Source organism: Sciurus carolinensis, chromosome 1, assembly GCF_902686445.1.
Source record: "Sciurus carolinensis chromosome 1, mSciCar1.2, whole genome shotgun sequence".
NCBI lineage: Eukaryota > Metazoa > Chordata > Mammalia > Rodentia > Sciuridae > Sciurus > Sciurus carolinensis.
In genome coordinates this window covers 95087390-95102709 of record NC_062213.1, presented here as the reverse complement: position 1 = coordinate 95102709, position 15320 = coordinate 95087390, and the positions used below count along the sequence as shown (strand labels likewise).

Here is a 15320-nt window from a genome sequence, read left to right as displayed (position 1 = left end):
TTCCCATGGATACTTGCACGAGCTCCACATTGGAGGTTCATCCTCACCAAAGGGGCCCATGAGAACCACAGTCCTCAGTCCCGCTTTGCTGAGGCTCTTCTCAACCCTGCTCAGTTTACAGGCACAGCTTGGGGGTTTCCATCAACCCCATGCAACGTGCTCCATCCTGCAGACTCTTTCTTTACTGTTTTCTTGGAGTTGAAGTCCCCTGCCAGAAGTGGTAGGAGGTTGTGGGAGGACAGGGGCAGGCGGAACCCCAGTGTTCCTGCTCTCTACTGCTGGTTGGTACAGAACTGGATGTCTGAGCAGGGGCAGAGAGGGCTGGAGGGAGAAAGCCCCTTCTTTATCTTCCTTATAATGGGAGAGGTGGCTCCATTCGCATGAGACAAAGAATGGGCTGTTCTTCTCCAGCTCTATTCCTTGTTCAAATGCCAGTGTGCAGGAAAAAAATGAAAATTCCCAACATCACAACCCCAAACCTGCTGACCACCCAAAGGCCCGAGATACTGAGTAAGCCTGTGGGTGGATTCTGGAGTCTCAAGAGGGAGGAGTCCAAAGGGATCCCTTTGAGAGGCTGGGGAGGTCATTTACAAGGCAAGACTCGGCCCACTTTATCAGTGCTCCTCCAAAGAGAGAAACACACAAATGTGAGTTGGCAGGTCATTGTTCAGGGCATGCAGGGAAAGCCGGCTTCCCTGACCTGCTGCATTGCACTGGGACCTGGGGCCTCCGTTGGTCTCTACCCTTGAAAGGCTGCTTGGCATTTGACAATGTTTAATGAGGAGGTTCCTCCGGCAGCCCTGGGAGGCCTGTGGGAGGCGGGCACGCAGCCAGGAGAATCCCAGAGAATGCCGGGTGTGCAATTGTCAGACCTCAGAACCAGTGATGTAATGCCTCACTGGGGTCCCAGCAAAACAAGCCTGATGTTGTCACTGCCCCCTTGGCAACCGGGCACTGCCCTCCCAACAGTGAGGCTGTTCTGCGCAAAGCTATCTCCCCTCCCTCCCTGCCAGGAGGAGATGGGAAAACCTTTATTGTCACATAAAAGCCAACCTAAGATATGAAAAATGTCTTTTAAAAATGTGTCTTGCTGAAGAGGGATTTCCATAGCAACTTCAGAAGTGTGTGTACACAACTAGAGATAAGTCCAGGCTGATGAGAGCCACCTGGAATGTGAACAAGCCCTGCGCTGGGCATCAGCAGCCATGGGTTTTTCTAGAAGCTGTCATCCTGCTGTGTGACCCTGAGCAAGTCACACACCCTCTTTGATGTCAAAAGTGACAGATTCATAATCTGATCAGATCAAGAGAGATCAAGGTTATCTTATCCATACCACCCTCCCACCCCAGTTTGATGCTTCAGTTCCTCAAAGCATCCCACACTTCCAGTTTCTGTCCAGTCTTTGGTGGAATAACTTCTGTCCCAAGGTCTCTGCCAGTCTTACTTATTATTTGACATTGGGAAGGACAAGGATCATTTCAACTTGATTCTAAAAGAAATAGGTTGGTCTTTGTAAGAGAAGTGCTTTGCCTGATTAGGAAACATATATACTTACTCATTTATATTTTCCCCATAGATCAGGTTCCTGGGAAAGCCTTTGAGATGCTGAGATCTGGGGATGGAAAGTTTATTGGGACTGCTCACAGAGGACTGAAGGAAGCAGGATGAGCAGGAGGAATCTAAGTGGTGACAGAGTCCTCAAGTAACCTCTTAGGGGATCCAGACTTGTCCTGCTGAAGGCACAGCTGCTGGATCTGGCCTGACAAGCTCAGAGACACCTGTTAGTCCTGGACAAGGATCTGACCTTGAGCCAAACAGTAACCTTCAGCTAGGGCAATTCTAGGAGGACCAACACAACTCAGGTGAGGAGTGAACCTGCGTCCTACAGGGAGCAGCTAGGTGAGGCACCACAGCATCCACTACACACAGGTGTGTTTGAATTGCACATGAAGTCAGCCAGCCCTGGAGACAGAGGGACACTGTGCAGACATCAGGCAAGGCAGTAAGACTAGGGTTTAAGTGACAGTTTCAATGGCCCTGAGACTCATACGTTAAGAAAATTGGTAGGAGAGTCTAAGCCACGGTTTCCTTGTTAAGTGTAGGATCCAGTCTGGGTTGATGAGACGTGAGTTCAGAGTCAGAATCAAGTTCACATTCAGGCTTCACACTTTCTAGCTCTGTGGCCTTGGCCAGTTAATTTACATAGTGAACTCTAAAACGGGGACCTCAAGGTCCTTCTGCCATCGGTGTGTTGTGAGGGCAAGCAGAAATGGCATATGAAGCATTTGACATAGAGGTAGCCCAAGGTAAGCAGGAGCTTACAGAGTGCTGTAATAGACCCTGTGTATACAGCCAACCAGAAGACTTTCTGCCAAATGGCATTTCCACAAAAGAAGGGAAGACTTTAGAATTTCTGACTTATTCTTTGTGGGTTTTTTTTTTTTTTTCCCTCCTGTACTGGAGAATGAACTTAGGGGTGCTCTACCACTAAGCTATATTCCTGACCCTTTTTATTTTGAGAAAGGATCTTACTAAGTTGCCGAGGCTGGCCTCAAACTTGTGATCCTCCTGCCTTGGCCTCCCAAGTTGCTGGGATCACAGGCCTGTGCCACTGCACCTGGATTTTGTTCTTGACTTCTCTGCGCCTTTGCTTTGGTCCTGGGGTGGGGCTTGTAAGTCATGTTTGCAGAGAGAGGCCTGGCATGTTATGGGGGTCCAGGCTTAACTAAGCCTGAATTTGGAAGCTATTCCATTCACTATCAAGTAAAATGGAACAAAGTATTTTGCAAACTACATGCTTTGAAACATGTTTACTTTCCAGTAGAAAAAAAAAATTGTGACAGTTTCAATAGTGAAACTCACTCGTAGGTACTTTTTGCATGTTCAGCCTCTTTGCTCATCTGAAATACATGCCAAGGGAGATACAGAAGACACTTCAAATACCTTAAAGAGTTATACAAATTCAGTTATCACTGTTTTAAAAAACTTGACTTCCATCACCTAGAAAGGAAAATAGGAAGGGTATAGGCGATGTATGGCAGGAATCGGTTTGTTCTAATTATAAGAAGACAGGCACAAAACTCCCAAGAGTTATGCAGGAACCTACGCAATTACTATTAATAATTTTTACTACCATTGTATTACAATATACAGCTCATATACATTACCTAGTTTGACTCTAATAATAAGTCCTGCAAAGTGGGTATTATTATATCTACCTTACAGATGAGAAAATTGAAGCCCAGAGAGGTAAAGGTTTCTCCATTGCAGGAGGACGTCTACACAAAGTACAGTGTGATCCGACTTGGAGCAGATATTGAGGTATCAGTTACTAAGCAAGGGCAGGAGTCTGACTGTCTGGGTATGGTGTGGCTCTGGGCTCTATATGTGAGAAAATTCTCTCGACACTTCATTGGTTTTCAGAGACTAACCCTGCTGCCCTCAAGGACCCTGGTTCTGCTACAGCAGAATATCCTCTCAATTTGACCATGTCTTGCTGGCCAAAAAATTTGAAAGAAGTCTACAAACCGAATATCTCAAATAGGTGAGAAATGTGGTTCAAAGAGATACGTTTAGGCTAACTCATCTCCAGACTTCTTTGTCTTGTTTTATCTCTGCTAGGAGCCCAGTGCATAGATGATTTGACAATAAAATTATAAACATTGATGAATTGAGGAAGACTACTAGGATTTATGTAAATTACAGAGGATGCTTTCTGACATGACATTCTCTCTCTCCTGTGAACATATCTTTATTCTGTTTCAATTTATCCTCACTTTAAAATAAGGAAACTGAAGCTCAGAGAGTTTAAGTAACTTGCCCTTGGTCCCTCAGCTACCTAGGGGCAGAATCCAGGTTTCTAATCTAGGTTTGAACTCCATATGTGAAATCAGATTAAAAAGACTATCCAGAGCCAGCTTGAAAGGGAGAGGAGTCACAAATGGCAAAGGGAGGGAGCAACAGTCCTAACCTTGAGCCCTGATGGTGGCTGTTCTGGGGAACTGGCATGATGTCGCAGAGCCTGGGATCTCTGTTAGGCCACATCCCCCTTCTCTCCCATCTGCCACTTCTCTGAATCACTGCCCAGCTATCAGCCTCCTAAAATACTTCCCAGAGTCTATCCCATCAGTAAAGTGCTTCTCAACATTTAAGGTGCGTGCAAATCATGCTGTGAACTTGTCACAAAGCTAGCTCTAATTCAGTAGCACTGGGGTAAGGCTTAGGATTCTGTATTCTAATAAATAACCAGTGATGCTGATACTGCTGATCTATGGACCAAACCTTGGGTAGCAAGACATTAGCCGTGCTGGACAATGAAAAGGGTTTTAAGCAAATACTCTTGAGAAAATTCAGATTAAACAAAAGTTAACAGGCTTCATTACTACAGTAAACATAAAGACAATACAAAAATTGCCAAGCGTGAGACACAGTAAGGGTTAACAATGTAACCAGAAGGTTTTGATACACTGGTTTACAAAAAGGGAATAGAAAATCAGGAATATTATTTGTGTGTTTTCCCCAGCTTCCCTTGGTTCCAGTGTTTATATTCCAGCACATTGAGCCCCAACTCCGCCCTCCTCTTTCCCATTTTCTCCCTTGAGGTACTTGGGTACTTCCTGTCTCCTCCATCTGACCATGCGTCTTGGGCCTCCCTGCCCCTCCACCCTTACTCGTCCCAGCATGGATGTGGAGAACGAGAGTGCGGAATACCTTTCGCAGACGCGAACGGTCCAAGCCGCGATGATCCACAGGGAGATACTGAACACCAGCAGCACAGTGCCGGGGCAGATGGTCATGAGGGTCTTCATGACAAAGCGGGTGTTAAAGTTGATCTTGTTGAGGGCCCCGATGCTGCGGGAAGAGGCATCGGTGAAGAGCTTGCTGTGCAGCAGCATGACACGGGCGATCAGGTACAGGCGCAGGAACATGGGGATGGACAGGATAATGTCCACGTCGGCCTCCGCCCGCGAAGGTGTGTAGGAGAAGGCCAGGCGCGCGGTCCAGAAGAATTTGTATTCGCCGGGGATGGGGTGGATGGCGCACACCAACATCTCCAGGCTGATGTAGAGGATGCGCTCGTAGGTCATGGCTATCCGCCAGTCATCCGCGCCATTGTCGATCACGAAGAGCTGGGGAGAGCAGAGAGCCCGTTAGTGTGACCAGGACTGGGATGCGTACAGCAGTGCTCAGGCCCCAAGGCTGGGGCCGCTGGGGCAGCTGCGGGGCCGGGTCATCCTGACCACCTCAGGGTCCTCCAAAGGGGCCTCACTTTCCATCTCTGGAAATTATTTCCTGGGATATTACGATTTTTTAGAAATCATACAAACGACTAGGGATGTAGTTTAGTGGTAAAGTACTTTCCTAAAGTGTGAGGTCCATCTCAGCATCACAAAAAAAAAAAAAAAAAAAAAAAAAAAAAAAAGGACACAATGACTAAAACCCCAGAAGGGCTAGGGTAATAGCTCCTGCTTAGCATTCCTGAGGCCCAGGGCTTGATCACTGGCACCAAGAAGGGGGGTATTTCCAAAGTATTAAGTGTCTTTTGAATGCAGATGCGATAACTACTGGCTTCAGTGCCTGGGTAGCCTCCACAGGGAGCTGGATGCCAGAGGAACCACTTTCCAGCGCCCCCCCCCCCACCTCCTGGGAAGGAAGAGGGGCTGGAGGTTGATTTACTCATCAGTGGCCAATGATTTCTTCCATTGTGCCTGTGTAATGAAGCCTCCATAACGACCCAAAGGACAGGGTTGGGAGGGCCTCCATATTGCCAAACTCATGGAAGTACCTTGAAAGTGGCACTCCCAGAAAGGCTTGGAAGTTCTGTGCCTTTCCCACATGCAGTAGCCTATGTATCTCTTCCATCTGGCTGTTCATCTGTATCCTCTGCTATGTACTCTATAATAAACCAGTAGATATGTTTTCTCTGAGCTGTGTAAACTGCTCTAGCAAATTAATAAAATCTAAGGAGGAGCTCATGGGAGCCTCTGACTTTGAGCTGATTGATCAGAACCACAAGGGGGACTTCGGAAGTGGGGGTGGTATGGCAAGCCTGGTCCCTTAGCCTGTGCTATGCAATGCTAACTTCAGGTAGATAGCATTCTGATCCCCACAAATTGGAGGATCAGAAGTGTTCTGTATTGAGGGAGGGTATTGGGCGGAGGAAACAGTTGGGTAAGTTTCTGCTATGTACCTCCAAGGTCCCTTCCAGTCTGAAGGTGCCAGACTTCCAAACTGGCTACTTCATGCTGAGGAGGAAGAACAGCTCTTTCGTTTTAAAAACACATCCCACCATGCCCTGAGCTACTCCCTGGAGGAGGATGCAGAGATGAAAAGTGAAGTTTCCAGCATGAGTGAACTCACAAGGGCTGGCACAGAGTCCTGCTCCCTGCTCAGAGCAGGGAGCAGCAAGTGTTTGCTGGCAGTGCTGTGCTCAGTGTGTGCAGTAGAGTGTTCGCGGTGTGGACTTTGGAGCGGGTCTGCCTCATCCTACCACTAACTAGCTCTGAGATCTTGTGCAAGTTACTGAACCTCTCTGTGCCTCAGTTCTCTTATCTGGGGATGGTATTATCTGCCACACACACAGGTCACTCTGAGGCGGTAATGAATTAGTATGTACAATGTGCATAGAATCCTGCCTGGCACCTACTATTCCTAGTGCAGCTATAAGCTATTGGTATTAGCTATATTATTTTGGAGGTTGTCTTATTCTTTCTACAAAGTGAGAGTTGGGTTCAGTATATCTAAGTTCCCTTCCAAGGCCTAAACTTCCACAAAGTTGGAGATTCTTGCTGACACATCACAAGGACTCATGTGCAAGTAAGTATTCACTATGCACCTGCTGTGCATGGTGCTGGGATTCACACAAGCAAAAGGCCCAGCTTTTGTCCTCAAGGAAGCCAGTGTTGGGCCCTACCATGTTTGATGACTGCAAAAGGGACTTCACACCCTTCCTCTCTGTGGCCTCCCCCTCCACATCCCTGAAATGAAAAGCCTTGAAGGGCCTGTGCAGCTCAGACATGCCGAAGGGCCTGATTCTTGGAGGATGTGGCTGAGACTATGTGTTGGGTACGAGGCCTCCAGGGCAACTGTGCACCCCATTTCTGAGAGGCACCGTCGCTGTTCATCACTTCATTCTCTCTCTGTTCTGGAACCTCAGCACGCCAGCAGCTCTGGCTGTTGCCTGTCCCAGCTCATCCACCCACACACCCACTCAGGACTCCAGCCCCACACGCTGCCTGCTCCAGGGCCACCGAGAGCTGTGCTCTCCAGGACTGCTACCCTTGGCCTCTAAGGAGGCGGTGAAGGCAAGGTCCTGTGGCCTCATGAGAACTGGTGCTCTGGGGCAGTGAGCCCAGGAAAAAAATGCACTATATAGGCACTTCCTGGCTAAAGGAACAGCCTGGGAATCCTAGGACAGCCCGGGCTGCAAGGCCCGAGTGAATTAGGCTGGCATAGAAAGAAATTAACCAAATTATGTTAGCTGCATATGTGAGCATGTCACAGTAAATCCCACTATTATGTAGAACTATAATGCATCAATAAAATTATTTTTAAAAATTAATATTGGGTCAGGAGCTGGTGAAAAAAGTATTATTTGGTCTGGAAATACAATCTCCTCACAGAGGGAGTCACAGAGAGGCTGGGATAGATGGATTGGCCAAAGGCTGAGCTAAGCTTCCCTCTCTTTCCCCTTCACCCTGCCCAGGGGCATCAGGGACAAGAGGTTCTTCACTCTGTCCATCCCATTGCTTCTTCAAGGGTCTGGGCCCAAGGAAGCTTCTGCTTTGTTTGTTTGCTTGCTTGCTTTTGTTGTTGTTTGTCTGCTTTGTAACTGGGGATTGAACCCAGGGGCACTTAACCACTGAGTCATATCCCCAGCCCTTTTTATTTTGTTTATTTTGAGACAGTGTCTCACTAAGTTACCTAGAGCCTCCCTAAATTGCTGAGGCTGGCTTTGAACTTGCAATCCTCCTGCCTTAGCCTCCCAAATTGCTGGGATTACAGGTGTTACCACCATGCCTGGCCTTCTGCTCTGTTTGAAGTTAGTCATCAAGTACCCCTTCTTCCCCCTCACCCTCTGCCCTCTGCACAGATCACCACCCCTCTATCCAGCAGAGGGACCCAGTAGAGAGCCCGTGCTGTTTGAACCTGAGACCTCTAAGGAACAAGCAGGATCCCTCAAGGAATCTCTGTCAAATCTGAATGAATTCAAGGCAAACCTATCCAGTCCCGTAATGTGGACAATAGGGGGTCTCCTTGGTTTTGTTGTCTGCCTGTGGCACTTGTTCCAGGCAACTCAGCAGGCTGATGACAGCCAAGAGCAACTGGTAGAAATGCTGAAGGAGGGAGGCCACACTTGATGGCAGGTCTGTAACCTTTCTGAGCCTGTTTCCTTTCTCCCTGCCCCAGGACTCTACAGAGCCATAATCAGTGTGAAAGTGCTTCATAAACCACAAAAGATCACTTACTCATTCACTCAACAACCATGTGTTGAAGGCCCTCTATCTCCTGTGGGGAGGTGGGATACAGGGTGGAGCAAGACCTGTGTGAGTTGGGCCACCCAGATATTCCTGGTGAAGATCATGAAGGGGAGATAAAATCCACAATGGGAGCCACTGGCTGAGGGGTGGAGGGCTCTAAACAGGAAGCTTTATCTCAGAACCGGAGATGCAGCACTAGCAGGAGCTGCCCCTCCTTCTTCCCCAGGGCTGGGGAGCCCGGATTTCCCCAGACACAGGATTCCCCCATCAATTAGAAAGACCTAATGGCCACTCCAGGGGTTCCCTCTGCTCCTAACTGCCGCCCAACAGCCAAGCCATGGCAACGTGACTGTCTGGCCAAACTCTTCAAATATAAAATTAAAACCATCCACCCTGTAATAAAGAATCACATCCGGTTACTATAGTAACTGGGTTCACTCTGGGCAGGAATTGAAGCAATGAGTAACAGATTTCCTTGATTGCTTGATGGGGAACGGGATTGTATGCCTGATTGAAGGCTAGGGGGTAGCGGCTCTGCCCAACTTGGCGGGAGAGTACATGTCCCAGGGCCTGTCTTCACCTGCCTCTCAGGTGTCCTGCTTTTGTTACAGTTTCCTAGGGCAGGCAGGTGGAGGCAAGAGGGGGTAGTGGATTTGGAGGCTGGTGAGCTCCTGCACCTATCTTTTTTTTTAGCCATGCTATCTTAGGCCAGTCACTGGACTTATCAGAGTCCATCTCTATCATAGGGATAGTGACCTTGACCTTGCCTTAACTTCAGCAACTTAGCAAGGCCCTAAGCAACTTAGTGAGACCCTGTCTCAAAATAAAAAGTAAAAAGGACTGGGGGTGTGGGTCAGTGGGTGAGCACCCCTGGGTCCAGTCTGTCCCTGCCTCCAAAAAAGAAAAGAAATCAGGATTTTGAGTAGCACTAGACCAGATGGTCAGGGAGAGTGTTCAAGGACTGTCCTCTCCCAGGGTTTGGTCTCAGTCACCCATCCCTGGTTCTAGAACAACTTAACTGTTCACCTCAGATGAATTTTGGAAAAGTACCAAGGTGATGTGGACAGATTGTAGCACAGCATAGGGAGCACCTGGGATCCCCAGAGAGGAGAAAGCTCAGAGACCCAAGGCTAAGAATGAGTGTCCTCCTGACCTGGCCTGAGTTTGCCCCTTACACTAAATCCTTCTGCTACTTTACTGGGGATTCTGAGAGCTTGTAGGATTTTCAATGCGTTAGTATAATCCCCAGAGCTTTGGCAGGGAGGTTTTACACAACAGAGTGATTCCAAACTTGCTTTTAAGGAGTTTGTAATTAGGGCAAAAAGAGAACCAACTCAATTCCACTCAACTCAATTTGCTATATCAGTAAGAACCAACGAGGATAAGACACCATGGAGACATAAACATGAGTCAAACACATGTCTCACAAATCAGCTCACAATCTCAAGTGGCTCTTGAGCATCAGGAAAGCCAGATGAGGACCCATGTTGGAAAGCTTCTTGGGAAAGACAGGGTTTTGGCAGCACCTTGAGGCAGACACACCTGACATGTAGCTTACAAAATGGCCAGATTCCTCCCATTGTTAGCTTGCTTATGTACATGAGACTTTGCCTCTCCACCCAGCAAGAGGCACAGTCTATTTCTCAACCACTTGAGTCTGAAATTGGCCATGTGCCTCACTTGGCCAACAGGAAATTAGTAAATGTAATGCAGCAGAGGTTTGGAAAATGTCAGTGCTATGGGGCTTGCTGTAGACACGTGATCTCATTATTCCTGTCACCTCAGCCTGCAGAGAGCATCAGGTGCCAGACATTGAGGTGAGGCCATCCTAGACCACCTGAGTGACAGAGCTCCCCCAAATGAGATCCGCAGAACAACTACCAAGCCGAGCCCAGCCCACGTTGCTGATCCAAAGAATCCTGAACTAAATGATTATTGTTTTAACCCATGAAGTTTTGGGGTGCTTTGTTATGCAGTAATACTGACTCAGACTCATACTCTTAGCATGTGTATAGAAGTGGATGATTTGCCTCGCATGCCCGACATTTCCCTTTTAGATTCTCCTAGCACAGCCAAGTAGTCGTCAGCTGGCCAGGCTTTCTACAGTGATCGGGTAATCGGATAGAAAGGGGATCCTGGTCAGGGACCATTCCAGCTTCCCCCACTTCACCCCCACCCTATAGTCACACCATTTCAGAGATTAAGGAATAATTCAAAACATTAAAAAAGTTATTCTGCAAACTGTTTAGTTATTTTCCATACAAAGTTTTCCTGGAAGTGAAGAAGCTTGCTGGTAGATGCTGGTGACGGAATTGAGGAACAAAGGCAAAATTGAATTTATGGGGGAGTGGGGACAGTGAACCTTGTTGGGAAATTTGGGGAGTAAATGGACTAGCTGGAAGCTAGCAAAGAGGTCAGTGGGGGCATTTCATCTCTGAATGATAATAAGGGTATCAAAGAAAATTATTTCAGTTACTTAGGGATTAGTTTTGGCTGTGGAACATGGTGCCTAGCAGTTTGGGTTTTTTGTTTTTTGTTTTTTTGTTTTTTTTTTTGTACTGGGGATTGAACTCAGGAGCACTAAACTACTGAGTCATATCCCCAGCCCTTTTTTATATTTTATTTAGAGACAGGGTCTCACTGAGTTGCTTAGGGCCTAAGCTAAGTTGCTGAAGCTGGCTTTGAACTTGTGATCCTCCTGCCTCAGCCTCCTGAGCTGCTGGGATTACAAGCATGCACCACTGCACCTGAACTAGCAGGCTTTTTATATCAGGCTGGCCTGAGCCCTTCCGTCAGCACCTCTTGCTGAGACAAGCTGTTTGTTTCCTCTTCAGAGCTTCTCACAGAGCATTCATGCCACTCGCTAGCTTGCCACAGAGGCCAGCTCTGAAGGAAAATCTGGTCACCTCAAGACAGGCCAGTTCAACTGGAATCTCGGGAGTTCACTACATAGTAGCTGTAGGTTCTGGGACAGGTTGTCCTGATATAACAGGGACTTAGAGAAGCTGCTTTGCTTTTGCTAAAAGCAGAGACTCTTCATTTAGGCCTGCAGATGCCCTTAGGGTAACTCGAAGCAGGATAAAACCTATCATCTCTACCTTCACTTTGTATCTGTCTCCTCAATGATCTTAAACTCTGCGACCTGCTCAGCTCTGCACACAGGTTCATCAGTTAAGGAGTGTTCATCTAAAAACTGGTACTACAAGGTTTATTAACCCCAGACTTACCTAACCCATGTCCTCCCCTTTCAAGACTGAGGCAAGGTTTGCATGCTCCTGTGTTAGAGCTCTGCAGTGGGCGCCTAGAAGTCTTCAGTTGTTGTTCTAAACTTTCCAGAAAAGTAGGGGCAGGCACATTACCTCACAACCAGACTGCCCCCTGAGGAGGGGCAACAGCTTCATGGAAATTAAATTGCCCCCTTCCAGGATCACAGGTTTGATAAATGTCCTGAGCAACAAGTAGAAATTGACCCCTCCCATGATGATAAAGACTTCACCTTGAAGAACCAGAACTGAGAGAATGGTCCCCCAGACCACACTCTGACCAAGACTGCCTAATTATGCATATCTCAGCCCCATCTACCAATCCTGGGAGCACTCTGAAGACAGGGCTGAGATGCTGGACCACTTTGCCCTTCCAAAATGGCCATATTGATTTCTTTTCCTGCTTTTCATATTACCTTTTCTGTTTGGTTTTTAGGATGAAAGGACAGTTTTGGTTTGTTGGGACCCCCAGAGTTGGGCCTCTGGCCTAGGACTTTGGTAACATGTACCAGGAGACAAGGACACTATGCAGCCTCCAGTGTCTATGACAGAGCTGTGCTTCATGTCCTGGCAAGTGTCCCTGAGAGGGGAGGTCACACAGCTGGACTTGCTGTGTTTTGTTTTCAAGGCATATAAATTTGGTGTTGTTTCATGGGATTCACTAGTACCTGCCCTCGCCCCCTGCCCATTCTATTTTGGAAGGCTTGAGTACTTTTATATTCTTTTTTTTAAAAATATTTTTAGTTGTAGATGGACATAATACCTTTATTTTATTTTTTTATTTATTTATTTTTATGTGGTGCTCAGGATCAAACCCAGTGACTCACGTGTAGTAGGCAAGTACTCTACCACTGAGCCACAACCCTAGACCCTTATGTTCTTTTTTAAAATGAAATCTTTTAATAAAATGTTCTCAGCTATTGGAGAAGACCTTTCTTAGACATTTTCTGACCAACCTGAAAAACTTCCATTCTTGCATAACTATGAATTTTTACAAATTAAAGAAGAGAAAATGGAAAAAGCTTTTGTGTTCTCAACTATTACTTCTCTGTGGGAGAAAAACTTCAGGGAAATTTTCCATCATTAAAAAAAAAAAAAAAAAAATATATATATATATATATATATATATATATATATATAGCAAAAGGAAAAACATTACAGATTAAAAAACAGATTTCTTAAAATATGTTATTAATGTATGCTATATAGATAATAAATTTAAACTCCCTGGAGCATATATTCTGCATATATACCATTACTATGGGGGTTACCATGGAAACAACATCAAAAGTCCTATAATACCTAATTAGGTTTCCCTGAGGACAAGAGCTGATTGCCAGTGATGAAATGAACTTCAGGTTTGCAGTAATGCTGAACATAATATTTCTAGTAAGCAAATGCTCCACAGAACTAGATGAAGAAAGGGAGGAAAGAACAGAACAGAAAATAAGAGAAAAGAAAAAGCAAAGGTCGAAAAAACGTGAATCTAAAAGAAGTCAACAAGGTAGTGAGCTCATGCTGTCCAGTTCTTTTCTGATCTAAGTAGAAATCCTCCCCATCCGAAACTTAACTTACTGAGGCAGGTGGCACTGGACCGTGTGGAATGTCCCACTGTGGCTCTTTGGTTCTCCCAAGTGTCCCTGGCGGAGTTTACCTATGGTCTCTTGCCATGTGCACCAGACCCCTTGGGAACTTTTGAGTCTGTAATTTGTTTGGGACTAACAGAGAGTAGAAGTGACCACAAATCATTTCTCCTATTCCCAGTTCTTAGAGAATAAAAGTATGGTTATGTCATTGGGGGAAGCAAAGATTTTTCACTCACATAGGAAGAATTCCTCTATTCTTATGGTGGCACCATTGGGGATAGAACATTCTGTTATTGCCCATTTTATGTGGCAAGTCTCTCTCCCTCTCTGGACCTCAGATTCCTCATCTGTCACATGAAGTGTTGGATCCAATTTGTAGTTTTCTACCTTTTCCTAGCTGTGGAGCCATTTCTTCTAATGAGGATTTTCATATAAGCTCAATAGGGGAAGCAAACTCAGTTTTTCAGTTGAAAGGATAGAGAACAACATCCAATGGCCAACTCATTCACCTCCTCCCCCACTTCAGAGAGATCTCTGTGGTGACCTTAATACCCCTGCACAGAGCCCTTTAGTTGGAAAACCATTGGATGGACCAGTTTTCCTCTGGTTGTAATGGGGGGTAAGGCATAATTCTGGTGTTATGGTTTAGAAGTGAGGTGTCCCCCAAAAGCTCATGTGTGAGATAATGCAAGAAGGTTTAGAAGTGAAATGAGAGTCTTCACCCAATAAATTAATTAATCCCCAATTAATCGGGGATTAAGTGAGTGGTAACTAAAGGCAGGTAGGGTGTGACTGGAGGAGGTGGGTCATTGGGGTGTGCCTTTGGAATTTATATTTTGTCCTTGCTGAGCAGAGTGCGCTCGCTCTCTCTCTCTCTCTCTCTCTCTCTCTCTCTCTCTCTCTACTTCCTGGTATCACGTCCTGAGTTGCTTTCCACCACACTCTTTCCACCATGATGTTCTACCTCACCTTGGGCCCCAAAGAATGGAGTTGGCCATCTATGGACCAAGCCCTCTGAAACCATGAGCCTCCCCAAGTAAATTTTTTCTCCTTTAATTGTTCTCCTCAGGTATTTCGGTCATAGCAGTGGAAAAGCTGACTAAAACAGCTGGAAATCAAGGGGCTTGAGTTCTAGGTCAAGAGCAGCTGGATGCACAGTCACGAGCTTTACCCTGATTAGTTCATTCATTCATCATTCATCCATTCAGTATGAATTGAGTTCTGATTATGTGACAGTCCTGTGCTAAGTTCTAGGGACACCAAAAGAACAAGTAGGTAAGGCCTCTATTCCCATAGAACTCACATTCTTGTGGAGGAAAACAGATACTGAAAAGGTAAACCACTTCATTTCAGCAAGTGACACCCACTGGGAAAAGAATAAGACAAGGCAAGGAAAATGAAAGAAACCTGGGTGGAGACAGAGCTGTCCTGCATAGGTAGCCCAAACTGAACTATCTAAAGACGGGATCATGGAGTGAAAGGTGAGCCTTGCAAAGGTATGCCTTATAGGTAGGGGGCGCACATGGAAAATCCCCAAGGCAGGATGGTACTTGGAGAGTCTGAGAGAAGAAAGAAGGCCAAGGTGGGAAATAAGTGGGGGACGGTACCAGTTGAGGCCAAGAAGGGGGAGGAGCCGGGTTGTGGGGACCCTGGAGGTGGTGGGGGAAATAGTATTGAAAGGCCGGGAGATCACAGGCCCACCCCACCAACGCCATGCACACTACATCACAACTGTCTGAAGAGAGACTGCCCTGTCTTATTCTCTTCCAAGTGGGTGTCACTTACTGAAATTAAATGGCTTACCTTTTTATTATCTGTTTTCCTCCACTAGAATGTGAGCTCTATTGGAATAGAGGCCTTATCTACTTGTTCTTGCTGTAGCCCTAGATATAGCAAGACTTGTCCACAGATAAGATACGTTTGTATTAGTCTGCTCTGGCTGCCATAACAAAAATATCAAGACTGGGTGACTAAAATAACAGAAATGTATT

General features: G+C 46.3%; 1 protein-coding gene across 4 annotated transcripts in view; it reads right to left on the bottom strand.

Moving 5' to 3' along the window:
- Kcnn3 (potassium calcium-activated channel subfamily N member 3) overlaps window positions 1-15320 on the bottom strand; it is a 159495-nt gene that overhangs the window by 52975 nt on the left and 91200 nt on the right. For all 4 annotated transcript variants that reach the window (XM_047558544.1, XM_047558521.1, XM_047558528.1 and 1 more), the window contains exon 3: window positions 4711-5129. In XM_047558544.1, the coding sequence (XP_047414500.1) occupies window positions 4711-5129 (419 nt within the window). The remainder of the gene's footprint in view (window positions 1-4710; window positions 5130-15320) is intronic.